We start from the raw sequence: 24,851 nt of genomic DNA, 5'->3' as shown, positions 1-24,851 counted from the left end.
CTCCCCCAGCGTCGCAGCCGCCGCGGCGGCTTCGTCGGCGTCCCCGGCGACGAGCGCGGCGCACGTCGCCGCGAGATCGCACGCCGTCGAACGACACCATCGTCGCAACCGCCGGCGCGTTCGCCGCGACTGTCGCGTCTCATCTCCCCCCAACACCGCCGCCGCCGCCGTCGTCGTCGTCTCGTGCACGTCCCTCGCCGTCGTCGTCGCCGCCAGCACCGCGAGCATCCGCCGGAGCGCGCCGATGGACGCGCCCGCGCGTTCCCCTTTAATCGCGCTCAATCGCGCCTCCCTCGCCGTCCCCGAAGCGGCGTCGAGCGTCGCGTCGCGAACCGACATCCTCATCGCCTCGCCAGCCGTGTCCGCCTTCGTTCCCCCGGGTCCCCCCGAACGACGACACGCCAAAAGGCTCCAGGCGCGCTCCAGAACGTCGGCGACGTCGGCGGCGCAGGTGTGCGAGACCCACGCGCGGGTTCGCGCGTCCGTCGAGGTTCGGTACCACGGGAGGCATCCCGCGAGGAGCGTCGCCAGCTGTGTCGACGTCTCGGCATCGACGCCCTCGCCGCACGCGATGCGGACCAAGTGCGCGTGCAGCGATGAACGGAAGCCGCCCCCCATCATCCCCGTCGAGTCCACTTCGGAGAGGAGCGCGTGTCGAAGGAAGGGACGGAGGGCGCGGAGGGCGGCGCTCGTCGGGACTCCCGCGAGCGCCGTCGCGGAATCGGGACCGTGGCTGGAGATTCGCGCGATGGCGGCGAGGATGGCGGGGGGCGCGCCGGTGGGATGCGCCCTAAGCGCGCGGGCGAGGGGATGTTTCGGCCCGACCCACTCCGCGAGCCGGCCGCGAGCCGGAGGTTTCCCGCGGATGCTGTCGGAGTCGGTCCCGGATCTACGCGCCGGATCGACGATGGAGACGGCCACGACTCCGGCGATGCCCCTCACGAGCGCCCTGGCGACGCGGCACTCGTCGCCCATGCGCCTCCGGTCCGTCGTCGCCGACGCGTGCGACGCCGCCAACGCCGCGAGCAGCTCGCCGCACATGGCGTCCGCGTCGAACACCCCGACTTTAACCATGCGCGCGCACGCCCCGCACACCTCGTCGACGCACGACGGAGGGGTGCCCACCAGGCACCGGCGCAGCGCGCGTTCCGGCTGGGCGCATCGTCCGGAGCATATCACGGCGACGACCCCGCGAGCGGCGACGCGCTGAACGAAGGGTTGGGGCGACGACTCGACGTGTGCGAGGAGCGCGTCCGCCTCGGCGTCGCCGCCGCCTCGAGGGCCCATCCCAGCCGCGCGCGGACACCCGCCCCTCGGCAGTGCCCTAACAACAATCTGCCGAAGGGTAACAAGCGCCCAATCCCGTCCGATAGATCCGATGCTGTGTCAGTCCGAGAAGCCAGGCCTTTTTGAAAGCGCCGTCTGGTGGTCGCCAGTTTGCGATGCTCGGGTCGTCGACCGCGCCGGAGAGGGTCGGGAAGGTCCGCGTCGCCGTCGTCGGCGACACGGGCTCCGGTAAGACCTCCTGGGTCCACCTCATCCGCGCCAACGGCCCGCACGGCGGATCGCGCGGCGCCGGTGCCGCCTCCGTTCGCGATCAGGAGCGGACGATGGGATGCAAGCCGGAGGTGACGATGGTGTCGTTCGACGAGGTGCGAACGACGGGGGGCGCCAACCCGTCGCGACCGTACTTCGTGGAGATGTGGGACGTGGGCGGGCACCACGAGTGGAAGAACCTGAGGGCCGCGTTTTACGCCGACCTGGACGGCGTCGTGTTGGTGCACGACCTGACGCGGAGGCGGACGCTCGGACGATTGGCGCGTTGGGCCAGGGAGATCGCCGCGTCCGCCTCGTTCGCGTCCCAAACCCCCGCGGGTTCCGAGACGGACGCGCGCGACGCCATGGTCGCCGCCGTCGGGGGTAAGCTCCTCGGCGACGCCCTCGACGGCTGCGTCGTGCACGGCTTCTGCGGACTCCCCGTCCCCGCGCTCTTCGTGGGGAACAAGGCGGACATCGTAGATCCATCATCGTCGAGGGACGGGGAGGACGCGTCGACGCCGGGGGAGATACTGAGCGCGCTGCTGTGGAGGGCGTGGGTGGCGATCGCCACCAGGCTTCGCCTGCCAAAGGCGTGGCGGGGCGGGGCGAACGGGACCCCCGGGGGGCACAAGCGGAGCGGGTCCTTCGCGACCCTGCTGCCGACGACGGTGCAGGAATTAAAGCGGGTCTCGTCGGGGGTGTTCGGCGACGGGGGGGGCGTCGGCGGCAGCTGGGACCAGCCGGACACGCCGCCGTCGTCCGCGTCGGCGGCGCACGCGGCGTCGTTGCCCCCGCCATCCGGTGGGCTGCGGTGCAGTGCCACGCGCGGGGACGTGGACATGACGGTGGTGGAGGCGTACTTCCGAGAGCTCATCCGCCGGAGGCACTATACTGGGAAAGCGGGCGGCACGGTGTGGGCGTCGGCGGCGGGGGGCGGCACAGCTGGCGGGTTCGATCTTCCGACGCCGCCGACGACGACGCGGGGGGATCACGGCGGCGGGGCGTGGCTCCGGGGGACCGGGGCGGGGACGACGACGCAGCCGGCGCGGGCGCAGTGGATGGGCGGCGACAGGTTAGACGCAAACGACCTGACGTGATACGGATGGATCCGTTCCGCGTACAACCAAGCTAGATGTCCCGTAAGTGTTAAGACAACAAACTTACTTCTTTCGCTCGAACGACGGCGCGAGGATCTCCAGCAGGCCGTCCGGGTTGTCGATGTGCACCCAGTGCGAGCTGTTCGCGAGGTAGTGCACCCTGCCCCCGTACGCGCCGATCCGCCCGACGTCCTCGTCTGCCCACACAAACGCCGATCGCTCTGCTCGGACGAAATCCACCGAGAGCCCGATCGGCTGCGTCTCCAGCATCGGCCACAGGTCCGTCGCCTCGTAGCTCTGGTACATCGCGACGATCCCCTCGATGTCGAACACCCACGTGAGCTCCCCGGCGGTGGCGCCCGGCGCCGGCGTGAGGTTCGTGGTCATCCACTGCGCACCCTCCAGGGTGAAACCGGCTCCCGTGAGCGAATCCACGAGCGCCTTTCTGTTTGCTATCGGCATCGGGATCGTTCTCGCGTACGCGATGGTGTCCCTCGGGTGATCCCCCGCCTCGCACCACACGTCCCCCGGGACGGTGTCCAGCACCCAGACCTGCACCGGCCTCGGGAGCTGCTTGCCGAACTGGTGCACCATGGACATGGCGACTTTCCCGCCGAAGGAGTGTCCGATGAGCGAGTGCGGATAGATCTTGAGGTGCTGGAGGGTGGCGAGGACGTCTTTCGCCGCGTTGGTGACGTCGTTGGCGCCCGCGGGGGGCGTCGGCATGTTCGCGGTCTGACCGTGGCATCGAAGGTCGACGAGGACGAACTGCCAGCTGGGGAACCTCTGCGCCAGGCGCTTGGCGAAGGACAGCAGGTTCCGCCGCGATCCGAGAATGCCGTGGATCAGCACGGCGGTTGGCGGGTGCCGCCCATTGGGCTCCTCCACCGAGTACTTCACGAGCGCGCCCTGGACGATCTCGAACTTGAGCGGCGCGGTGTCGAAAGGGTTGGTGGACGCCGGGGCCATCGACGCCGCCGGGTCCGCGGACACCGCGCGAACGACGACGCTCGTCGATCGGACTCCTCCGGTCGGGGCACCCCCCGCGCGTCGCCTCGTGAATGGCCCCGATCCCGATATTTTCCGGTGACCGGCGAACGCGAAGCGCGCGGGCGCGGCCGAGAAGGGGGCCGCGCGAGCGCGGGGCGGCGGCGCGCCGGGGACGGCGGCGCGAGCGCGGGGCGCGCATCCCCCGGGTGCCCGGTGGGCGCGACCCGACGTCGACGCCCCCTGACAACTCAGACAACTCGGGCCGCGCATCGAATTGTGGCCTCGACACATCGAAGCGGGACGATTGGGCATGATGTGTGGCCCCGATCGTTTGGGTTATTTCCGATAAATTACGCACGCGCAAACGGTTAGGCAAATGCGCGTCTAACCGTGATTATCCGTTCGTATGAAGATTGTGTCTTGGCGGCTCCGCAACCACGAACACTCGCCACGTCGACCGCGGGAAATAAGCTCGTGAACCGTCGTCGGCACCTCCTTCCCACTCCGCTTCGCACTCCGTCGACGCCCATCCGACGGAACCGAACGCACGAATCATGGCCACGATGACGACCGTGACGGCCCTCACCTCCCGCCGCGCGCTCGCGCCGACCGTCCGCCAGGGACGCCTCTCCCGCGCCGGCGCCTCGGATAGCGCCAGATCCTCCACGATTCGGATTCGCCGGTGCCGAGCGGCGCGCGCCGCGTTCCGCCTCCCCGGCGCCGCCATCGTCGCGCGCGCGTCCGACGACGTCCACGCGCGCGGCCTCGACGCCGCCTCCGATGGCGACGTCCCGCCGATGGCGACGGAGCCCCGGACGGACGACGCGGTCCGCGACGACGCCGTCCGCAAGCTCGCCGTCGCCCTCGCCGCGACCGCCGCGATGGCCGCCCACTGCGACGTCGCCCTCGCCGCGGACGCCGCCGCCGAGGTCGCCGCCGCCTCCGGCTTCTGGGGCCTCGCGCCCGTCGTCTGGCTCAAGTCCGGGTGGACCGGCTTCACCGGCCTGCTCGCCTCCCCCGAGGCCAAGGACATCTACGTGTACACGATCAAGACCCTCATCTCGTGGGGCGTGCCCGCGGTGACTGTCGGCATCGTCGCCTTCTTCGTCATCGGCTCATCCCGCAAGTCCAGACAGGGCGGCGCGGATAAGCCCGGCGGCGGCTTCTCGCTCTTCGGCGGCGGCCGGGCCGGGGAGAAGCCCAGTCCGTTCGTCATCAAGCGACTCAACGACAGGCTCGACTCCTACGCGTACGCGTTCGATCAGGCAGTCATCGGCAAGGAGGCGGTGGACGCCGCCAGGCGCAGGACCGCCTTCGCGGACAAGTACGCCGCCGTGCTCGGCAAGCTGACGGCCAAGGAGCGCGAGGCGGTGACCGCGGCCAAGCAGCAGTGGGCGAGAGAGGACGCGAGGCTCAGGGCTGAGATGGCGTCGCTCTCGAGGAAGATTAGAGCCGACGCGGTGAGAGCCGCGGATGGGAAGAAGAAGAACAAGGGGGACGACGACAATGCCAAGAGTGAGGCTTCCGAGGCTTCCGACGCCCCGTTGCTCGATGATTTCCCGTTGCTGGACGAGGTCGAGGACGCGGAGGAGCGGGCGCTGTACGCGGAGGCGGTCGCCGCGCTGGAAGCGGACTCTTCCGGCGAAAAGTCTGGAGAAAAGTCCGGGGACGCGTCCGACGCCGATAATGCGCCGAACCCCATCCTCGAGAAACTCCCCAAGCTGGGCGGCGGCGTCGGCGGTAAGCTCGCCAAGCTCGCCGCCAAGCGATCGGACGCCGAGGCCAAGTACGTCACCGCCGTAGCGAAAGCGCTCCCGGCGCACAAGCGCGCGCGGCTGATGAAGCTGCTGGCGGATCCCCGCATGAGCCCCGGATGGGAGGGCGACCGCGATCCCCTGGCCGTCCCGGCTTCCCGCATGGAACGCAGGGATAAGCCGCACGTCTTCGTGCTCCAGTTCTTCGGCGACGTTCGCGCGTCGCAGGCGTCCAACCTCCGCGAGGAGGTCACCGCGGTGCTCAGATCGGCGAAGAAGAGTCGGGGCGACGAGGTGGTGTTGGTTCTCAACACCGGCGGCGGGACCGTCACCGGCTACGGGCTCGCCGCCGCGCAGCTCACCCGGCTCAAGGACGCGGGCATCAAGCTGACCATCTGCGTGGAGCAGGTGGCGGCGAGCGGTGGGTACATGATGGCGTGCACCGCCGACAGACTCGTCGCGTCTCCGTTCGCCGTGCTCGGGTCCATCGGCGTCATCTCCGAGATACCCAACGTGTACGAGCGACTGAAGAAGGAAGGGGTGGAGTTCCAGACGGTCACCGCGGGCAAGTTTAAGCGAACGCTCACCCCGACGAAGAAGATCGAGAAGGCTGACGTGGAGAAGTCCAAGGCTGACATCGAGGACGTCCTCACGCTGTTCAAGACGTTCGTAAAGCAGCAGCGCCCCAAGCTGGTCATCGACGAGGTCGCCACCGGTGAGACCTGGTTCGGCGCCGACGCCCTGAAACGCGACCTCTGCGACGAGCTGAAGACCACTGACGACGTCCTCCTCGAGCTCCTCGCCGCGGGTCGCGAGATTTTCAGCGTCAAGTATCGTCCCCCGCAGAGCGGTCCCGCCGCGCTCCTCGCGGGCGGCGGCGGCGGCGACGACGACGCGCGGATGGGCGCGTCCGCGAACGGCGGCGGCGGCGGCTGGGGCGCGCTCCGCGCGGCGGCGCTCGGCGTGGCGACCTTCGCGCAGGCCGCGGGTGGTTTGCCCGGGTCGGTCGGTCTACCCTTTTCCGGAAGCTACCCCGGGTCGTCGTTTGGAACCGGCGAGGCGCTCGCGGTGGACGGCGCGGATGCGGCTGGTAAGGTGATGGCGCGCGGCGGTCGGTACCTGGGCGAGGAGGACTACGTCGGCGGCGGTATCTTCTCGGCCGTCGACGACGAGGACGAGGTCTACTTTTAAACCTACTTTTAAACCTACTTTTAAACGCGTCTTCAAACCGTCGCGAAGGGTTGCGCGAGTCTCTCTCGGTGTTTTGTTTTTTTATGCGACGGTGATATTCGAGATGATGCCACAATGATTACCCCCCGAACGCTCCCTCGAGTCTCACGGCGGGTCGACGAGGCCGCGCAGGGTGACGTGCAACGAGTCGTCGTGGAACCACGCGTACATCCCCGGCAGCGCCGCGTCGACGGCGGCGCGAAACTCAGCCACCGCCCGGGGCGGGCGCCTCAGTCTCGCCACCAGCGTGGCTCCAAACTTATCGTCGCGGTAGTGCGGCTCGCGTCCCCCGTCCCTCGCCGCGAGGGGCCAGTACTTTTCGAGACACTCGCGCGATGACTCCCTCAGCACGGCGTCCACGACGGCCGTCTCATCTCGCGACGGGCGATCCCTGTTACGGGCAATCCCGTTGGTTCGGAACGATACGACGTGTTCGCTCAGCACGCGCTCGAGCGACCTGCACTGAAACAGCACCACCGACAGCCCGTCGACGGGCACGCACCCCGGAGAGGCGGCAACCTCGGCGACACCCCCTTCGGTGGGCACCCCTTCGGTGGGCACCCCTTCGGTGGGCACCCCTTCGGCACCCTCTTCGGCACCCTCTTCGGCACCCTCCCGGTCACTTGTCGCGGCGATCTTCCCGCCGAATCTTTCGCACAAGTCGACGAGCACGTCCAACTGCGCCGGCGTGAGCCGCGCGCCCTCCTTCAGGCACCCCAGCGTCGTCTTCGCCCACCTGCTCCCGGGCTTCTCCGGGGAAAGCGCGGGAAACGCGCGCGCGATCCGCCGCTTCAGCGACGCCATCGCCGGCGGAAACCCCTCCCACGCCAGCGTCATCACCCCGGACCAAGCCACGAAAAACGCCTTCGGTCGGAGCTCGCACGGCTCGCAGTCCTGACACATCGCCGCGATGCCAGCCGCGACGTCTCCGCCACCCGGGTTGGCGCCTCGCGACCCGGGGTTGGCGTTCCGTGCGTTCGCGCCGTCGACACCTCGGCGCTCCGCGAACGCCGCCGCCAGCTGTGTCGACGCCTCCGCCTGTACGCTTTCGATGCGAGCGCGTTTGTCGCCCGGGTTTTTACCCCCCGCGTCCGACCGGCGCGACGATCGCGGCGGTCGCCGCTTCATCGTCGCGACGTCCTTCTCGTCTCCGTCCCCGTCGTCGTCGTCGTCGTCGTCGCCGTCGCCGTGTTCGGCGGCGACCCTCGGGCCCGCTCGATGGGTTCGTTCGGCGAGATCGAGGGCGGCGCATCGTGCCGACCACCACGTCCACGCCCCGGGGTGCTTCCCGGTGACGTGCCGCTTCAGGAACGACCCGCCCACGTGCGGATCCACCGCGTACCTCGTACCGCATATCGAACACCGCACCGCGTACCTTCCTCGGGTCTTGTCGTCGGGGCACTCGGCGGACTGGGTGAGCCGATAGATGCCCCAGTGGGCCGACTTGCACCGCCGCGCCAGCCAACCCGCGCGGTTGGCCTCGAGAGTTCGGATCAGATCCGGGTCGGGGTCGGGGGCGTCGTCCCGCGGGGCGTCGGCGGAGGACGGGAGCAGCCAGTCGTCCTCCATGCCGGCTTCCCTCGCCGCGGGGGCTATCGACCCGCGGCGGTGTCGAGTGTTAACCTTCGTAGACTCGACGTTAGCAACGAACTTTCTGAGGAGGAGGCCATCTATTTCGATAAATCTCAACATAAACTTTGTGACTGAAAGGACGTTCAACGTTAATGCTAAATGGTGTATTTTTCACCTGCCTGCCTTTCAGTTAGGATTCTTTCTTCGGTGAAAAACGTCCATTTCTCTGACTGCCCGCCAGTGCGATCGCGGAAAAAGGTGTTACATCGCAACGACCCCGATGGACCGCCGCGACCGCCATTGCGAGCGCGCCCCGGGCGCCCGCGGGAGAGACCGGTCCATCTGGCGCGGTTCAACGAGCGTCCCATCGGCGCCGCTCGCTTCCAGCCCCGACGGACCCGGATACGGCATCCCGCGTCTCGCGGCGGGGCGAACCGAGACCCGCACCTGCGGCTGACCGCGGGGGTTGTTGCTCCCCACCGATCGGCTGGCTGGGGCGCATCGAGAGGGTCACTTTGGAAGCGCGCGTGACCGGGGGGGGGAGGAACTTGAGCGGTAAAACGGACGACGATGGGAGTGGGTGAGATGTGGTGGAACGTGTTCGCCAGCAAGGCGTGCCAGTTCCTCCGCGCGCTCGGCAGCGTCATGGTCCTCATCGTCCTCGGCCTGGTGGGCCTGACGTACTACACCACCGTCTCCCTGGTGTACGGACCGCTGGCGGGCACCGACACGAACGACGGGCGGTTCGCCACGGCCGTGCTGGTCATCTACCACGTTCTCATCCTCATGGTCCTGTGGTCGTACTTCGCGTGCGTGTTGACGGAGCCCGGGAAGGTGCCCGACGGGTGGACCCCGCCTGCGGAGGACGAGGAGGCTGCGCTGGGAAAGAGCAACTCGGAGAAGCTGCGAAGGTTCTGTCGCAAGTGCAGCGCGTGGAAGCCCGAGCGGTGCCACCACTGCTCGGTGTGCGGGCGGTGCGTGCTGAAAATGGATCACCACTGCGTCTGGGTCGCCAACTGCGTCGGGGCGTACAACTACAAGTTCTTCCTCCTCTTCCTCCTCTACACATTCGTCGCCACCATCTTCGACGCCGTGGTACTCCTCGGTCCGTTCGTCGACTTCTTCAGGGACCTCGAGGCGTCCAGTCACGGCGGGGGGGGCGGCGTTTCAAATAGCGGCGGTCGCGACCAGGATTCGGGGTTCGTGGAGGTGAACGATGAGCTCAACGGCGGGCAACAGGCGGGCCGGGGGGGCGGCATGGCGGCGGTTTTCGTCACGTTTGTCCTGGACGTCGCATTTGCCGCGTCGCTGCTGGGATTCATAATCATGCACGCCAACCTCAACCTGAGCAACATGACGACGATCGAGATGTACGAGAAGAAGAAGACGCTGCCGTGGAGGTACAACGTCGGCGCGAGGAAGAACTTCGAGGAGGTGTTTGGGAAGAACCCGTGGCTCTGGTTCCTCCCCTACCACTCCACCGATCAGCTCCGAAGGCTGCTCGACATCTCCAGGCTCAGCGGCGGCACGTATCCGGAGATGCGAAGCGACGGGCTGGATCCGGCGGGGGAGCCGACGCGCGCGGGGGATTCGCCGCGGGGTATGCCCCCTGGGAACACGTGCGCCAAGTGCATATGATTCATTCTAGATGACGAGTTAAACAACGCCGACGGACATCGTCGCGGTTAATAGAGACACTAACTAATCTTACTTTGCTGCTTGTCGCGGTTCATGATGGCGCGAACCTCCGCCGCGTGCCTGTCCTCCCCCGCGGCGGCGTCCCGCAGGTACTTCCGCTCCATCCGAACCTTCCAGTCGTGCACGCGCTCCAACGCCTCCCTTCGCAGCGGGACGTAGGTGGCGGTGGCCTTGTCCAACTCCCCCAGCCGACCCTCGGCCCCGGCGCGGGCGGACGCCAGCGCCCTGCCGAGGCCCGGTATCCCGTCGCGCGCGCTCGCCTCCGCCATGATGACCGAGTTGAGCACCTCGTCGCGCAGCGTGTCGCTCGCGAGAGCCACGGAAGACTCCCCGCGCGTCACCCGTCTCCCAACCTGCGTGGCGAACGATTTGGATCGCCTGCCCACCGCGTCCGCCAGGTCGTGCGGCTGCGAATGCGACGACGACGACGACGCGAGCGTGTCCCCAACGCGCTCGCCTGCGGCCGCGTACAGATCCTCCACCGCGTCCAGGCCTTTTTGCCCGACGAGTCCCGAGATCTTGTCCATGTTTCCCCCCCCCGCAAGTGCGGCCCCTGCTCCTGAAGGGGCGGTGAAAGTTCCCGCCGATGTCAATATCCCGTGCGATCGACGAGGGACCACGTCACCGCCGGTGCCTACCACAACTTCGGCGCGCGGGTTGGCGCTCTGGGCGAGTGGGGGAACGAACGATGGAGGCGCTGGCGGGCGCCACCTTCAACCTCCATCACAAGCTCCGCGCGAGGGAGCTCACGGCGGCGCGCCCGGGGGCCTCCACCCATCGTTCGCGGAGGTTCTACGAGAGCGTGTTCCCCACGGAGACGGTGCGACCTCGACGATGGGCGAAATCCAACGCCCACCGCCCCCGTCGCCCGTCCCTCTCGCCCCGCCCACCCAGCCCCGGCGTTCCTACCCCCCCCCTCTTCCCACCCCGCAGGTCGACCCGGAATCTGACCCGCGGATCCCGTTCCCTCGTTCCCACCCGCAGGTCGACCACGTCACCGTCCCTGACGACGCCAACGTCATGCGCTTCACCGACGACGGAAGGTACCTCATCTGCGTCAGCAGGAACCAGCGCGAGTTGGTCGTGTACAGGTACGTGGGCGGCCGGGGCGGCGGATCGAAACGCGCCGCCCCACCCGCGGGAAGGGGAAGAACTCCCCCGGCGGAACCCCAGGCCCCATCGGGAGACCCCGCCCCCGCGGACGACGGCACAGGCACAGGCACAGGCGCAGGCACAGCTGACGACACAGCTGGCGACAATGACCCGAGGCGCCGAGCCGAGGACGCGTTCGCCGCGTACTTTGAGCACGCCTTCTCCCGCCCGTTGGTCATGGACGACGCGGACTTACTCAGCAAGGACTTCGCGCTGACGGTCCTGGACGGCGATTACGTCATCGTGGCGTCGTCGACCCAACCCGAGGTTAGGACAGACGGCGACGGCGAAGGAGGACACGAAATCGCCGACGCCGGCGCCGCGGCGGCGGCGGCGACAAACGCCCCAAACGTCGGTGCCGCCGTCCGTCCGCCGCGCCCGGCTCCTGATGCCGCCGATGCCGCCACGCGAGGCGCCGCCGCCGTGGAGCGCGCGAGGGAGGAAGGCGCGGCGGCGCGCGACCGTCTCGTGGCGGCGGGACCGACCGGGGTTGGCGGCGTCGACCCCGGCGGGCGAACCGTCGAGCTGCCCGCGTCGCCCGTGATGCAGATCGTCGCGTTTCACCTCGTGCGCCTCCGCGACGGCAAGCTCTGCGACCGCGTGGTGTTCCGGGACGATTACATACGGCTGAAGCGCGCGCAAGGGCTGAGCGCGGTGAGGGTGAGCGCGGACGCGACGCTGCTCACGGTTTTATCGCTTCGGCGGCAGGCGTTTCACGTGCTGCGGTGCGAGCGGCGGCGGCGGCGGAACGGGGCGGGCGCGGGAGGGACGGCAGGCGGCGGGTCGAGGCGGCGGTGGGGTGCGTTCGACGGCGTGACGCAGGGTTTCGGCGGCGGCGAGGGCCTGGTGGACGACGGGAGGGACGGCGGGGGCGACACAGCTGGCGATTCAGCGTGCGAGGAACTCGCGCCGGTTTCCCCGGATGAGGAGACGGCTGGGTTCGTCGTCGTCAGGCCGCCGATCGGCGCGAGATGCGAGCCCGACGACGACGTACCGCTCCGCGCGCAGGACGCCGCGGAGGCACGTTGGCGCGAGCGGCGCAGGGAGGCGGAGAGCGACGCGGACGACGAGGGAGACGAGGGAGACGGAAACATCCGGAGGGAAACATCCGGGACCTCCGATCGCGTCCCGATGCCCAGCGGCGCGTCGCATCCATCGATGGGTTGGTCCGACCCGCGCTCGCCGATGTACACGGGGTTGAAGCAGAAGGTGATGACCCGCGCCTTCCTGGAGGCTCGCAGGAGGGACAACGAGGAGTGGCAGCTGTACGCCGCCGACGCCGCGGTTTTAGCGGTGGAGGAGGAGCGGTTACGGCGTAACCGAGTCCCCCGCGGGTTCCTCGATCAACTGGGCTGGGGCCCGGGCCACGACTCCGGGCTCCACGGCGGAGGCGTCTCGTCGTACGGGCACGGGCGGGCGGCTCGCGATGGAGCCGGGAGCGACGACGGCGAAGGAGACGGCGGCCCCGGCGGTTCGCAACCGAAGGAGCCGCCGGCGCCCGAGCCCGGGAACTACGGCATAGCCGCCGGGAAGAAGCGCAAACGCGCGTCGTCGTCGTTCTCGTTCCCGGTGGGCCTCCCGCGCGCTGGCCTCGGCGTCGCCGCGCGTCTCGAGCGGCCCCGCAACCGGCACGTCTCCGCGTTTCGTTCCAGGTACTGGTACTACGCCGAGTGGATGTGCGCGTGGCACTGCGGTTTTCTCGACGCGGGCCACGTCGCGGTGCGGATGGGCACCGCCGACGACGTCCTCGCGTGGGGTCGACGGGCTACGAACGGGCGCGGCGGCGCGGCGGGTGGCGGGGACTACAACAGGTGTCCGGCGACGGTGCTCGTGGCGGTGGTGAGGCTGAGCGACGGGGCGGTGGTTCACGTCGGGGATCTGCGGGGGGAAGGGGGCGGACTCCTCGGCGTGGAGTCGTCGTCCGATTATAATTATCGGGGGGACGCTGGGGAGGGGAAGCGGGCGAATATCGGGGGGGGGATCGGCGTGGAGTGGCCCTTCGGCGAGGAGCCGCCCCCGGCGGAGGGGACCGAGTGGGCGAGACTCGCGCCGTGCACGGCGTCGGCCCCGCGCCTGCCCGCTACGTGCGCGGTGGGTCCTGCTCGGAGCCGGACCGGACCGGGCTCCTCGGGAGCCGCGAGGTTCGAGTGGCCCAAGACCCCGCCTCTCCCCGCCGGTCACTGGTGCGCGTCCCCTTACCTCGACCCCGCGCTCTTCGACTTCGACAGGAGGGCGATCGCCCCCGACGAGAGGCCTCGGGGGGCGTCGGAGCTGAGCCTTCGGTTTTCCGCGCCGCGCGCCGCGGTGGCGAGGGTGCGAGCGAGGGTCGATCGAGACGCCGCTCGACAAGTATCGGACAAAGAGCCCGAAAGTTACGGGAAGGACGGGGACGGGGACGGGGACGACGACGACGCGTGGTTGAACGCGCTGGTCGGCGGGCGGGGGATAAAGAGCCTTCGGTTCAAGCTCCCGCCGAGCGCGGGCGCCGCGGCGACGCAGCGGATGAAGCGCAGCGTGTCGCACATGTTCCATCCCGTGTTTCCCTTTGCGATGTCGGTGTCGCACGCGTTTATGCACCCGCAGGTGGTGAGCTTCCACTTCCGCGAGTGAGGAGGAGACGCGGGTGCCGAGTGAAACCTCTTTCTCGAGAGTGGCGACGACGAGGGCGCTACGGCGGTGGGAGACGAACGCGGCGTCGGCGAGTAACGCTTAAACACGCGAGTAACGCTTAACACGCGAGTGACGCTTATAAAACTAAAAGTGAAATCTTCGCGCAGCCGCCGGTGGCCGAGCGGTCCTCCCGCGCCCCCGCGCCGCCCCCCGCGGGTCTCACGTCCGGCCCCCCGGGCCGGTCCCGTCGCCGTCACCGATATCCTCATCCGCGGACCGATTCGTGCCGATCGAACCCGAGTCGGTCGCCGCCCCCGGCTGCCCCCGGGTCGCCAGCTGTGTCGGGTCGCCGGCTGTGTCTCGGCAAGCCGTCGCAAACTCGGCGCGGAACCCCCGGGTGTTCATCAGCCACAGCGCCGGCCACGCGATCGCCATGAGCGCCCTGGCGCCCGCGCGGTAGGTGGTCCGTTCGAATCCCGCGAGGAACTTTTTCGTGTACTTGACGTACGCCGCGACCGCCGCGGCGAGCGCGAGCGCGCCCCACAGGGACCCGCCCGCGAAGGGGTTGAGACCGAACGATGCGCCGTGCACGGGTCCCCCGAACGTGGTGACGCTCTCGCTGTAGTAGTACTTGCTGTATCCGCCGCCCGGGAGCTGCTTCTCCGAGCGCTCCTCGCGCCTGTACGTCCGGGGGGTTCCGAATGCTCCGGTCGACGCCTCCTCTTCCATCCGTCTCGAGAGGCTGTCCGCGCTTCGGAACGACTCGTCCAAGTCCCGCATCATGCGCTGGTTCTGGCGGTAAAAGTCGGCCATCGTGCGGTCGAAGGCGTCGAACCCTAAGGGATCGTCGCCCCCGCCGCGGGACGTCGACGGGCCGAGGCTGGACCCGTCCTCGGCCCTGACGACGAGCCGCGCGGCGCGGGGGCGGTGACGAGCGCGGCGAAACCTCGCGGCGCCGACGCTGATGCTGGGCACCCTTTTTTGATGACGGGGATCCGGGGCGCGCCGCTCAACGCCCTGTCGCGTCGCCGACGTCGACGCGGCGGACGCGCATCGAGCGGCGATCGCCTGCATCGTCGGGATATATCGGAGGATGTCGAGGCGCTTCTCGGTCGGCCTCCCAGACGCTCACTCACGGGCGCCTTCCTCCTCCAGCGCTCGGCACTGCAGCTAGCTATGAGGTAAAACCTTCCGAATCCTTCGGAAACGAGAAACGAACTCGCATCGATCGGAAGAACTCGAGATCGGCGGTTCGAACCAACCCGTGAATGAGGCTTTGAGGTCCATCGGACTCGGATGTGCAATCCGCCCGACTGGCAACGCGGTGTGGCTCGAAATGCGTTTTGGCATTTTGGAGATCCGAGCGAGAGCACGTCACTGGAGTCTCGCGCGCGCGCAACGGTCATTCGTGACACGTTCTGGGTTCACGACCCGTCGGGAAAAGAGGCGGGAAGCGCTCTGGTTGCACCAACTCACGGGCGGGTGCCAGGTCACGTTCGCTTTTTCAAAGGGATTTTCCTCGGGGCGAACCGGCGCATTGGCGGCGGCGACGTGAGGTCACGCCCTGACCCACTCGAGAGACCGCTCAACGAAGCGTTCCAACCTCGAGAGCGCGGGAAGGAACCGCGGAGATGTCGGGCGCGGGATGCCTCGGGCAGTTCGCCCAGGCGGCCCCCGGGCTCCGAGGTAAAAAGAAGGACCGCGGGGGAACCCATGGGGGGACACGTGTTCGCTCCGCCGCGCGAGGCCGCGACCCGCGCTCGCGCCGCGACGTTTCCGCGAACTCGCAGAGCCCCGGGCAATCGCCGAGCCCACCCGAGGTCAAGCGACGCGCCAAGCCCTCCGGCGGCGCCAAGAAAGTCGCGGGGAAAGCCCCGGGGAAGCGCGGCGGCACGGGGCGGGCGGCTGGGAAACGGCAGAGCAAGACCCGCGCTATTCTCGACGCCGCGCTGGGACGGCCCGACGGGAGCGGCGAATGGGACGGGGACGACGCGACCGCCCCGGGTGGGGTCATCAACGTCATCGTCACCGACGTCGACGGCACCCTGCTGAACTCCAGCCAAGAGCTGACCATGCGCACGGAAGTGGCCATCGCCCGCGCCGCCGCGTGCGGCGTGCCCGTCATCCTCGCCACCGGCAAATCCCGCGGGCCGTGGGCGCGGCGCCTCCTGCCCAAGCTCCCGGTCCCGATGCCCGGAGTGTTCATCCAAGGCTTGCTGACGTGCGACGCCGACGGTACCGTCCTCGAGTCCATCGAGCTCGAACCCGACGTCGCGCGCGACGTGGTGGAATTCGCCAAGGCGAACGGCGCTTCGCTCGTCGCGTTTTGCGGATCTCGCATCCTGTGCGAGGCGAGAGACGAAAACACGGATCTGGTGCTCGCGTACGGCGAGCCCACGCCGGAGGCGGTGGGGGACCTTCGCCGGAACATGGTGGACGCCGGGATCGCCGTGAATAAGCTGTTGCTGTTCGCGGACGAGGACACGAACGCCATGCCGACGCTGCGAGCCGCCGCCGAGAAACGATTCGACGACCGATGCTCCATCACCACCGCGGTGCCGGGGATGCTGGAATTTCTGCCCAAGGGGGCGTCCAAGGGCGCGGCGGTGGAGCGCCTGTTAAAAAGACTGGACATCGACCCGCGGAACGTGCTCGCGCTGGGGGATGGCGAGAACGACGTGGAGATGCTCGCCCTCGCGGGAACCGCCGTGGCTATGGCGGGATCGGGCGCGAAAGTCGTCGCCGCCGCCGGGGGCGTCGTCGGCCCCTCCAACGACGACAACGGCGTCGCGGCGGCCATCGAGAAGTACGTCTTGTCCACCCGGGGTTTACCCCCGGCGTCGGAGATGGGGAAGATCAGGGTGGAAATCGACGACGACGAGGCTAACGAGCTCTTAGCCGCCGTCGGGGTTGACGACGTGAAAGACGTCGAAAGGCGGCTGCCTTCGCCAAAGGCTGCGGCGATGGCGATTCAGTCGGAGACGATACGCAAGAAGCTGGAAAAGGAGGCGGCCAAGAAGAAAGAGGAGGAGGAGGAGGAGACGAAGGAGGAGACGACGGTGGGAACGAAGGAGGAGCGCCCAATCGTCGAGGCTATCGCGAAGGAGGAGGCGCCCGACCTCGGAATGGAAGAGGCGAGACGGATCAACGCGGAACTCCTCGAGGCTTCCAAGGCTGCGGCCGCGAGGCTCGCCGCGCTGCGAGGAACCCTCAAAGAAACCGAGGAGGAGCTCAAGAGATCCGAGGAGACGCAGGCGAGAAAGGCGGAGCGACGCGCCGCAAAGGCTGAGAAGGCGCGGATCCTACGGGAGGAGGAGGAGAAAAAATCAGAGGAAGAAAAATCGGGGGAGCCGTCGCTCGCCGACGTCGCCGCCGCCGCCGAAGCCTCCGCGAACCTGAGCGGCTGGGACGACGACGACGCCGCGGCGGACTCCTGGGAGATCGCCGCGGAGAGCGAGCAGGCTGCCGCGGTCGCCGCCGCCGCCTCCGAGGCGGCGAGGCGAGCGGAGGCGGCGGTGGTGGAGCTCGAGGCGGCGGCGGAAAACGACCGACGCGTCGTCGAGCCCGAGGTGGCCACCGCGGAGGATGCTGGAAGGTCGGACGCTTCGGCGTCCTCGTCCAGGTCCTCGTCCTCCAGGTCCTCGTCCTCCAGGTCCTCGTCGTCCTCGTCGTCGTCGTCGTCCGCGGCTTCCGCTTGGGGTTCGATCGGTTCCTTCTTCAGCGCCGCGCTCAAGACTGTGACGTCGCTCACCTCCCCCGAGGCGAGGGCGAAGCAGGCTGAGGCGGAGCGAGCCGCCGGTAAGGCGCAGCTCCTCGCCGCGGTGGTCTCCACGAACATCGGCCGCGACTGCGACCTGGACCAGCTCCGCGCGGTGGAGACGGCGGTGCTCCAGCTGGAGTCGCTCAACCCGACAAAAGCGCCGATGAAATCGTCGCTGACCAAGGGGCGATGGTCCGCCGTGTTCACGTCGTCGCGGCAGTTGCTGGGTCTGGACAAGAAGCTATCGCTGACGAGGCAGTCGGGGCCCATCTACTGGGCGTTCGACGCCGAGGAGAAACGAGCGGAGGTTTCGTACACGTGGCCAGTCAAGGTGGAGCGCGCTTCGATGGAAGTTACATCGGAGGGGTACAAGGCGGAGTTGGAGTTTGAACAGACGAAGGTGTTTGGCCTGTTTTCCATTGGCGGCGGCAAGCAGAGGGAGTACGCCGAGCTGGAAGTTACCTACCTGGACCTGGACCTGATGGTGGCGAGGGGCGGGGGTAACACGCTGTACGTGCTGGTTCAGACCAACAGCAACTACAGGATCGGGGACACCACCTCCAACAACGTCAACAAGCAGCTGAGGTGACGACCCGGCTCGCGTCCTTCAATCGTACGAAGGTGGCTGTTTTTTGCCTCGTCTCTTTCATCATCTTTGAACCCCTAGCTCTTACCTTCGTACTAAGATTAGCCTCGTGTTTTCCATGCTCTCCGACCTCCCTGAACCTCGTCGCGTGCGTCGTCACCTCGGTCGAAGCGACGCCGACAATTTCTCGTACCTCTGCCCCAGCGTGGCGACATCCTTCGCGCCGAACGCGTCGTCCGGTCCCTGCATCCGACGAACCGACACCGGCGCGTCGTCGTCGTGCATGCTCACCCGCAGCAGCGCTCGGCCGCAAAAGGCGAGTAAAAAACGTCGAAGCCACTCCACCCGACGCGCCTTATCCTCGGTGTTCGACGCCTCGAACGCGGACGCCGTGGTACCGCCGGTCGATGCGGACGCTCCCCCGAACAGGCGAACGACGCACTCGTTCGTGAGCTCGCCGCGCACGGCGCCGGTGCCGTCGTCCAGCGTCACCTCGAGCCGAAAAATTTTACCCCCACCCGAGGGATCGGCCGCGATCTCCAGCGCGCCCACGGCGGCGCACCGGCAGTGCAGCGTCACCGCGACGCCGTTGAACGCCACGCCCGCGGGTCTGGGTCCGGTGCGTCGCTGCAGCAGGGTGAACGCGGCGATGTACGTGAACGGAGGGGACCGGGCGAGGTTGGTCGCCCACTCTGGCGGCGGGCCCCGCGACGGCGCCGGCGACGGAGCCGTTTTACTCGCGACGGGGACGGGGCCGGGCGCGGGGGGCCTTTGCGAGGGCAGGGACGGGACCGCACCGCTCTGCGTCGGGTCGTCGTCGCTGTCGGGTATGTACACCGCCCTCCGTTTCCTCACCCGGCCCGGCGGGGTCCCCTTCGGCGGCGACGTTTTCGGCAAGTCATCCTCCGCCTGGCGATTTCTCTCGACGTCCTTCGCGGCGTCCCGTCCGGGATCCTCCTCTCCCATCTCCTCCCCCATCTTCTCCCCCTCCTCCTTCTCATCGTCATCGGCGGCGAGATCGATAGCGGGGTGGGCGACGACGGGCGCGGGCGCGGCGGCAGGCTCGGGCCTCGGCTCGTTCATCCTCGGCTCCGGGGTGGGCACCCCGTTTTCGTTCCAAGCCGCGAACCTCGCGGCTTCCTCCCGGTCGCGTCCCCCCCCCCCGACCGGCCTGTTCGGCTCGGACCACTTCGTCACCACCCTCCGCCTCGCATCCTCCAGCCGCGGCACGCTCCCGCCCAGCACGGTGACGTTCTCCGGTCGGAGGTAGAGAAACCCGTCGGCGCCCACCTCGGCGTCTGTCACCGCGACTTTCATCCCCGCTGGGGCCAGGACGTGGAGGGAATCGCACGGCCTGTACTCGTACCCGACGACGCGCTGCTTACCGTCCGTCATGGAGAGCTTGAGCGTGCGATCGTCGCCCGCGCGTTTCTCGGAGTAGCGGTCGTGGAACGACGACGCGACGTTGAGAATCTCGTCGCACTGCAGCACGAATCGCCCGCGCCAGACTCGCCGATGCGCGACGTCCAACCCTCCGTCGTTTCCAATTCCCGCGCTCGCGTTGGACGCGTCGAAGACCTTCTCCGTGGGGAGCGAGAGGAGCCCGTCGGGTGGGACGCATCCCTCGCCCGAGGCGTTCATGTCCGCCTCGAGGAACTGGAGGTACGCCTCGTCCACCTTGCGCTTGGAATCCCACGATCGGTACCCAGGGTTCGCGGTCGCCAAGTGCGATGCGCAGTCGGCGAACCATCGAGCGGAGAGGTGAATGCCCATGGACTGGAACGTGGCGCGGAGCTCGTCCGCGCCGTGTTGGTCCGACATGGCGGCGGCGAGGACGGCGCTGCGCGGGGCGCACTGGAGTTCAAAATATGTGGGCACCCCTTTTGATCGTGCCCGTCCAAGGAAATTTCAGCATGCTGCACCTAAAAGTCACCTCGGGAGCGGGAGGAGCATCCGATGCGCATTCCAAAGTCTATCGATACCCACTCATCACACACTCATCAATCACACGGACTCGCTCACTTCTTCGCCTTCTTCGCCGCCGGACCGTCCTCGTCCTCGTCCTTCCCGAGCCTCCGACGGAAGTCCCCAACCATCTTCTGGAGGCCCTCCGCCAGGGGCACCACCGGCTCCCAGCCGAGGAGCTCCTTCGCCTTGGTGATGTCCGGCTTCCTCCTGCCCGGATCGTCCGCGGTATTCTCCTTGTACACCGTCGTGGCGTCGGGGTTCACCACCTCGCGAACCTTATCGGCGAGTTCCTTCATGGTGAACTCGCCCGGGTTGCCGATGTTGACGGGTCCGGTGTGATCGCCGTCCATGAGCGCGACGAGTCCCTTGACGAGGTCGCTGACGTACTGGAACGAGCGGGTCTGGGTGCCGTCGCCGTATATGGTCATCGGGGTACCCTCGATGGCCTGCTTGACGAAGTTGGAGACGACGCGGCCGTCGTCGAGGGCCATGCGGGGTCCGTAGGTGTTGAAGATGCGCGCGACGCGAATCTCGAGGCCGTGCTCGCGGTAGTAATCGAACGCGAGTGTCTCCGCGCAGCGCTTGCCCTCGTCGTAGCACGAGCGCTCGCCGATGGGATTGACGTTACCCCAGTACTCCTCCGTCTGCGGATGCTGCAGGGGATCGCCGTAAACCTCGGAAGTTGACGTGAGGAGGAACCTCGCCTTGACGCGCTTGGCGAGGCCGAGCATGTTGAGCGTGCCGATGACGTTCGTCTTGATCGTCTTGACGGGGTTGAACTTGTAGTGAACCGGGGAGGCCGGGCACGCGAGGTGGTACACCTGGTCGCACTCGAGCAGGATGGGCTCGACGACGTCGTGGCGGATCACCTCGAAGTTCGGTTTGCCGATGTGGTGCTGGATGTTCTCCTTGGATCCCGTGAAGAAGTTGTCGAGGCACATGACGTGATCGCCGCGGGCCATGAGGTAGTCGATGAGGTGCGAGCCCACGAAGCCCGCGCCGCCCGTGACAAGGACACGGTTGATGCCCTTGACCCCGGGGCGGGGCTTGGCCTTGATGAGGGTGTTGCCCTTCTCGTCCATCGCTGTGGTCTGTCGATACGACGCGCGGCGCCGCTCCGATCGGTTGTGATGGGTCTCCGGCTGGGGGCGCGCCCTCTCGAACCCTGAAAACGATTGACGAACTTCGACCGCGAGACGGGCTGAGTGTCGATGGACGGAGATGGAGACTGGAGAGCAGTCGGGACGATGATCGAGTTTATGGTTTACATCGTGGAGCTACTGGACCATCTGAAACACCCTCGCGGTGTGATCGTCGGACGCGGTGACCAGGCACTTGAAGTCCGGGGAGGCCGCGAAGTCCAGGACGCCCTTGGTGTGCCCCCACTTCGCGGCCTGGCACTGCGACGTGCGCGTGTCCCAGAGGCGGACGCACCCGTCGATTGACGTGCTGCGAAGGGAAAAAAAAAGAGATGGGGAGATGTGTGAGATGAGATGCGAGTCCGCCGTCGTCTGGAGGGCGCGTTTGGGATGTGCCAGGAGCTAAGGTTGTTCATTCGCGAACGGGAGACCGCGATGCACCGTAGTATGTCCGGGCGTGAAGATGTCGCAAGCTTTGTCCACCGCCGCCCGGCACGAGTAGCCGGGCGAGGCCCTTTCGTTGCGTTTGGCGTAGCCAAACAAAAACCAAAAACCAAAAACCAAAACGAAGACGAAACGCGTCGCCGGGGAAAACATAACGTTCGCGCCTCTTCTCACCTGTACAGGCACGCCGTGCCCGGAATCCACTTGATCGCGCTGACCGCCTTGTCGTGCATCAGCGTGGTCCTCGGCTGCGACGTGTTGAGGTCCCAAACCACGCACTTAGCGTCGATCGCGCCGGACGCGGCGAATGGAAAATCGGCGCTCAGCCCGACGCACTCCACCGTCTCCGTGTGCCCGGCCAACGTGCCGAGCACCTTGCCGCTCTCGCCGCTCACGAGCCTGCACGTGTTGTCCTCGCTTCCCGTCAGCATCAACCCCGGGGTCGTGGCGTGGAAGTCGACGCACGTCACCGGTCCGTCGTGGAAGGGGTGCCCCTGGAACAAGGTGACGCACTCGCCGCTCCGAGGCGCCCACACCCGAAGAGAGCCGTCGAATGAACCGGTGACGACGCCGCGGCCGTCGGGGGAGAACCCGCCGCACAGCACGCTGTTGCTGTGTCCCGCGAACACCTGCATGAGCTCCGCGTTGTCAGCGTTCCACATCCACGCGGTGAAGTCCTCGGACCCCGCGAGGAGGACGTTACCCTTGGGGTGCCACCGCACCCACTCCAGCCCGCCGCCCGGTCCCTCCAGCGTCCGGAGCAGCTCGCCGGTGCTGACGCTCCAGATGCACGCCCTGCCCTCGAGGCCGCCGGTGGCGAGGAGGGTACCGTCGTGGTTGAACGCCACGGACGAGACCGTGTCGGTGTGCGCCTTGAGCGCCACGGACGTCACCGTCGATGCGTCGGGGCCGATGCGGTGCACGAACGCGCAGTCGTCGCCGCCGCCCGACGCGAAGCAATCGGCGGCGGTGGGGGACCACGCGCACGCGTACACGCTCCCGCGGTGGGTTCGGACCACGGCGGCGGCGTCCTCGGAGGGCGGGACGACGTCGGTGCCCTCCGCGTCGCGGTCCTCGATGGGCGCGTCGGGGTCGCCCTCGATCTCGTCGTCGGAGTCCATCGGGGCGTCGTCCTCCTCGTCGAGGTCCAGCGCCACCTCGCAGTCGCCCTCGTCGATGAAGACGGGCTCCATGTCGCCGTCGTCGTCGTGGTCGGCGCCCATCGCCGCGCGGATGGACGTGGGGGGTTCCATGACGAACGTGCGCGGTGTCGATCGCTGCTCCGCGACTGCTACTGCGTTACTGGCGGTCCGGGGTGAACGCCGATGGCCGCTCGGCGCCGTGCGTGCGGGTCGCGCCGAAATGTGCCGCCGCCGATACCTCATAGAGGATACACGCGACGAACGAGAGTGTCGTCGTGGCTGGCTCACAGCGACACGCGCGTTGGGTCATGTCGCGAAGGTCCGCATCGAAGCTCACCGCGCTCGCCGCGCGCGTCGCGTCGTCGTCGTCGTCGTCGCCCGCGGGTGGCGTCGCGTCGTCGCCGTCCGGGTTCAACCGCGCCGCGGCGGCGCTCCTCGCCGGGGCGCCCGCGCGACGCGGAGCCCCGGGATCTTCCCCTTGGGGTGCCGTGGGGGGCGCGACCCGCGCGGTCTCTTTCGGAGCGCTCGTCGCACCCCGCGGAGGCTTCGCGCAGCAGCCGCACGGGCTTCACCACCACCGCCGAGGCATCTTCATCCAGACGCAGACCACCCCGAACCCGGCGTCCTTGATGTTCATGCCCGGCAAGCCCGTGTACGAGGAGGGCGGGACGAAGAATTTCGCAAACCCGCGCGAGGGGATGGCCAGCCCGCTGGCCAAGAAACTCTTCCTCATCGACGGGGTCACCTCCGTCTTCTTCGGCCAGGACTTCGTCACGGTGACGAAGAGCGAGGAGCACGAGTGGGGGACGCTGAAACCCGAGGTGTTCGCGGCGATCATGGACTATTACGCGTCCGGCGAGCCGATCATCACGGATGAGGCGGAGCTGGCCAACGCCGGGACAGCCATCACCGAGGACGACGACGAGATCGTGGCGATGATCAAGGAGCTCCTGGAGACCCGCATTCGCCCCGCGGTCGCGGAGGACGGCGGCGACATCGTGTTCAAGGGATGGAACGCCGACACCGGGGTCGTCACGGTCAAGATGCAGGGAGCGTGCGACGGGTGCCCGAGCTCCAGCGTCACGCTCAAGAGCGGCATCGAGAACATGCTGAGGCACTACGTCCCGGAGGTGAACAGCGTGGAGCAGGAGGTGGAGGAAGGGGAGGGGATGGATTTGCTGGACATGGCGACCATGAACCGATAGGAGGAGGGGACGGGCGCGCTTGTAAGAGTACGTTAATTCGTTTGTTTACATCGTTATCCTGTGTCGTCATCCTGCTTGATTTCTTTGTAAGCCTTGGCGCCGGCTTGCGAGAGGATCAGGTTCATGCTCACCAAAGACTGGAACCAGGAACTCCCTTCGCCAACATCGTAAAAATGCGGCGAGCCAACATCTCTTCCCAGTTCAGCTCCATGCTTCGTGTTCTCAGATTCAAGTGCGCTGAATGCCGTCAGATTGCATTCAGGGTAGATTCTCTGGTTGCTGACACTTGCTTTGCGGAATGCCTGTAAATACCTGACGTAATCATCTATCCGCTCGGGGTTGACACAGAAATGATCTACTGTCAAGCATTTGAATCCAAGAATGTCCAAAGGAGTGTAACATCCGTTGCGAAGATGCTCCTTCTCTTCACTTGAGCACAGCCACCAATGACAGTCGGGAGTCTGCATCAAATATTTGCCATCAACAACTGCGTTGACGTCAGCGCCAGCCGTGAGCAGTGCAACCACGGATCCCATGTCCATGCGTAATACGGCGGCGTGCAAGGGTGTGCAGAAGTGAGGCCCCTTCTTTTTGTTCACATCCGCACCTAGCCTGATGAGCTCCATCACAACGTCTGTCCGGCGCTGCTCGGCGGCGAGGAGCAGAGGAGTGTTACCTCTGGAGTCATAGGCGTCAACGTCGGCTCCGGCTTCTACGAGAAGTCTCATCACTTTTGGCTGGCCGTACAGAGCGGCTAAGTGAAGAGGTGTATGCCAGCCAGAGGAGTATACGCATTGCATATAGTCCGATTGGGCGTGCACGTCGTGTTCGCCCGCTTCAATCATGGCTTTGATCGCCGGAAGGTTGCCAGAGCGCACAGCCGTCTCGAGGGGATAGTCAGTCGCATGATCCTGCCAATGTATCGTTATATTATAAATTTTATTCCATGCTCAATCATGCACGGC

General features: G+C 67.4%; 12 protein-coding genes across 12 annotated transcripts; 7 read left to right on the top strand and 5 right to left on the bottom strand.

Moving 5' to 3' along the window:
- Nucleotides 1-1,442: 1,442 nt before the first annotated feature.
- On the top strand, nucleotides 1,443-2,636 carry MICPUN_64221 (predicted protein; the record flags this gene model as incomplete). Its single annotated transcript, XM_002506199.1, has 1 exon — nucleotides 1,443-2,636. The coding sequence occupies one exon, from the start codon at nucleotides 1,443-1,445 to the stop codon at nucleotides 2,634-2,636; it is 1,194 nt and encodes a 397-aa protein (XP_002506245.1).
- A 63-nt stretch (nucleotides 2,637-2,699) lies between these two features.
- Nucleotides 2,700-3,605, bottom strand: MICPUN_64220 (predicted protein; the record flags this gene model as incomplete). Its single annotated transcript, XM_002505990.1, has 1 exon — nucleotides 2,700-3,605. One exon carries the CDS (start codon nucleotides 3,603-3,605, stop codon nucleotides 2,700-2,702), a length of 906 nt encoding a protein of 301 aa, XP_002506036.1.
- Nucleotides 3,606-5,495: 1,890 nt separating this feature from the next.
- MICPUN_109506 (predicted protein) lies at nucleotides 5,496-6,605 on the top strand. The gene has a single exon (XM_002506198.1). It carries the CDS (start codon nucleotides 5,543-5,545, stop codon nucleotides 6,569-6,571), a length of 1,029 nt encoding a protein of 342 aa, XP_002506244.1. The 5' UTR covers nucleotides 5,496-5,542; the 3' UTR covers nucleotides 6,572-6,605.
- A 110-nt stretch (nucleotides 6,606-6,715) lies between these two features.
- Nucleotides 6,716-8,179, bottom strand: MICPUN_104184 (predicted protein; the record flags this gene model as incomplete). Its single annotated transcript, XM_002505989.1, has 1 exon — nucleotides 6,716-8,179. The coding sequence occupies one exon, from the start codon at nucleotides 8,177-8,179 to the stop codon at nucleotides 6,716-6,718; it is 1,464 nt and encodes a 487-aa protein (XP_002506035.1).
- Nucleotides 8,180-9,100: 921 nt separating this feature from the next.
- On the top strand, nucleotides 9,101-9,894 carry MICPUN_109505 (predicted protein). Its single transcript, XM_002506197.1, has one exon. The coding sequence runs from the start codon at nucleotides 9,170-9,172 to the stop codon at nucleotides 9,818-9,820; it is 651 nt and encodes a 216-aa protein (XP_002506243.1). The 5' UTR covers nucleotides 9,101-9,169; the 3' UTR covers nucleotides 9,821-9,894.
- Nucleotides 9,895-10,568: 674 nt separating this feature from the next.
- MICPUN_106521 (det1-like protein) lies at nucleotides 10,569-14,791 on the top strand (the record flags this gene model as incomplete). The annotated part of the gene is made up of 2 exons (XM_002506196.1): nucleotides 10,569-10,700; nucleotides 10,865-14,791. The coding sequence occupies 2 exons, from the start codon at nucleotides 10,569-10,571 to the stop codon at nucleotides 13,640-13,642; spliced, it is 2,910 nt and encodes a 969-aa protein (XP_002506242.1). The 3' UTR covers nucleotides 13,643-14,791.
- Nucleotides 14,792-15,675: 884 nt separating this feature from the next.
- On the top strand, nucleotides 15,676-16,452 carry MICPUN_71718 (predicted protein; the record flags this gene model as incomplete). Its single annotated transcript, XM_002506195.1, has 1 exon — nucleotides 15,676-16,452. A coding segment is annotated over one exon (777 nt), but the record flags the coding sequence as incomplete, so codon positions are not given.
- A 153-nt stretch (nucleotides 16,453-16,605) lies between these two features.
- MICPUN_52058 (predicted protein) lies at nucleotides 16,606-18,102 on the top strand (the record flags this gene model as incomplete). The annotated part of the gene is made up of 1 exon (XM_002506194.1): nucleotides 16,606-18,102. The coding sequence occupies one exon, from the start codon at nucleotides 16,606-16,608 to the stop codon at nucleotides 17,989-17,991; it is 1,386 nt and encodes a 461-aa protein (XP_002506240.1). The 3' UTR covers nucleotides 17,992-18,102.
- A 42-nt stretch (nucleotides 18,103-18,144) lies between these two features.
- MICPUN_104180 (predicted protein) lies at nucleotides 18,145-19,809 on the bottom strand (the record flags this gene model as incomplete). Its single annotated transcript, XM_002505988.1, has 1 exon — nucleotides 18,145-19,809. The coding sequence occupies one exon, from the start codon at nucleotides 19,807-19,809 to the stop codon at nucleotides 18,145-18,147; it is 1,665 nt and encodes a 554-aa protein (XP_002506034.1).
- A 124-nt stretch (nucleotides 19,810-19,933) lies between these two features.
- Nucleotides 19,934-21,072, bottom strand: MICPUN_109504 (predicted protein). The gene has a single exon (XM_002505987.1). It carries the CDS (start codon nucleotides 21,036-21,038, stop codon nucleotides 20,007-20,009), a length of 1,032 nt encoding a protein of 343 aa, XP_002506033.1. The 5' UTR covers nucleotides 21,039-21,072; the 3' UTR covers nucleotides 19,934-20,006.
- Nucleotides 21,073-21,200: 128 nt separating this feature from the next.
- Nucleotides 21,201-22,660, bottom strand: MICPUN_95929 (predicted protein; the record flags this gene model as incomplete). The annotated part of the gene is made up of 2 exons (XM_002505986.1): nucleotides 21,201-21,405; nucleotides 21,714-22,660. 2 exons carry the CDS (start codon nucleotides 22,658-22,660, stop codon nucleotides 21,234-21,236), a joined length of 1,119 nt encoding a protein of 372 aa, XP_002506032.1. The 3' UTR covers nucleotides 21,201-21,233.
- A 316-nt stretch (nucleotides 22,661-22,976) lies between these two features.
- On the top strand, nucleotides 22,977-24,838 carry MICPUN_109503 (predicted protein). Its single transcript, XM_002506193.1, has one exon. The coding sequence runs from the start codon at nucleotides 22,990-22,992 to the stop codon at nucleotides 23,884-23,886; it is 897 nt and encodes a 298-aa protein (XP_002506239.1). The 5' UTR covers nucleotides 22,977-22,989; the 3' UTR covers nucleotides 23,887-24,838.
- The last annotated feature ends 13 nt before the right edge of the window (nucleotides 24,839-24,851 follow it).

The sequence above is a fragment of the Micromonas commoda genome, chromosome 14 (genome assembly GCF_000090985.2).
Source record: "Micromonas commoda chromosome 14, complete sequence".
Classification (NCBI taxonomy): domain Eukaryota; kingdom Viridiplantae; phylum Chlorophyta; class Mamiellophyceae; order Mamiellales; family Mamiellaceae; genus Micromonas; species Micromonas commoda.
The sequence above is the reverse complement of the archived record's forward strand: the minus strand, read 5'-3'. Positions and strand labels throughout refer to the sequence as shown.

Excerpts from the sequence above, each read along its gene's own strand:
- MICPUN_109506 (XM_002506198.1), top strand. The coding sequence starts at position 5,543 with ATGGAACGCAGGGATAAGCCGCACGTCTTCGTGCTCCAGTTCTTCGGC.
- MICPUN_109505 (XM_002506197.1), top strand. The coding sequence starts at position 9,170 with ATGGATCACCACTGCGTCTGGGTCGCCAACTGCGTCGGGGCGTACAAC.
- MICPUN_109504 (XM_002505987.1), bottom strand. The coding sequence starts at position 21,038 with ATGGACGAGAAGGGCAACACCCTCATCAAGGCCAAGCCCCGCCCCGGG.
- MICPUN_109503 (XM_002506193.1), top strand. The coding sequence starts at position 22,990 with ATGTCGCGAAGGTCCGCATCGAAGCTCACCGCGCTCGCCGCGCGCGTC.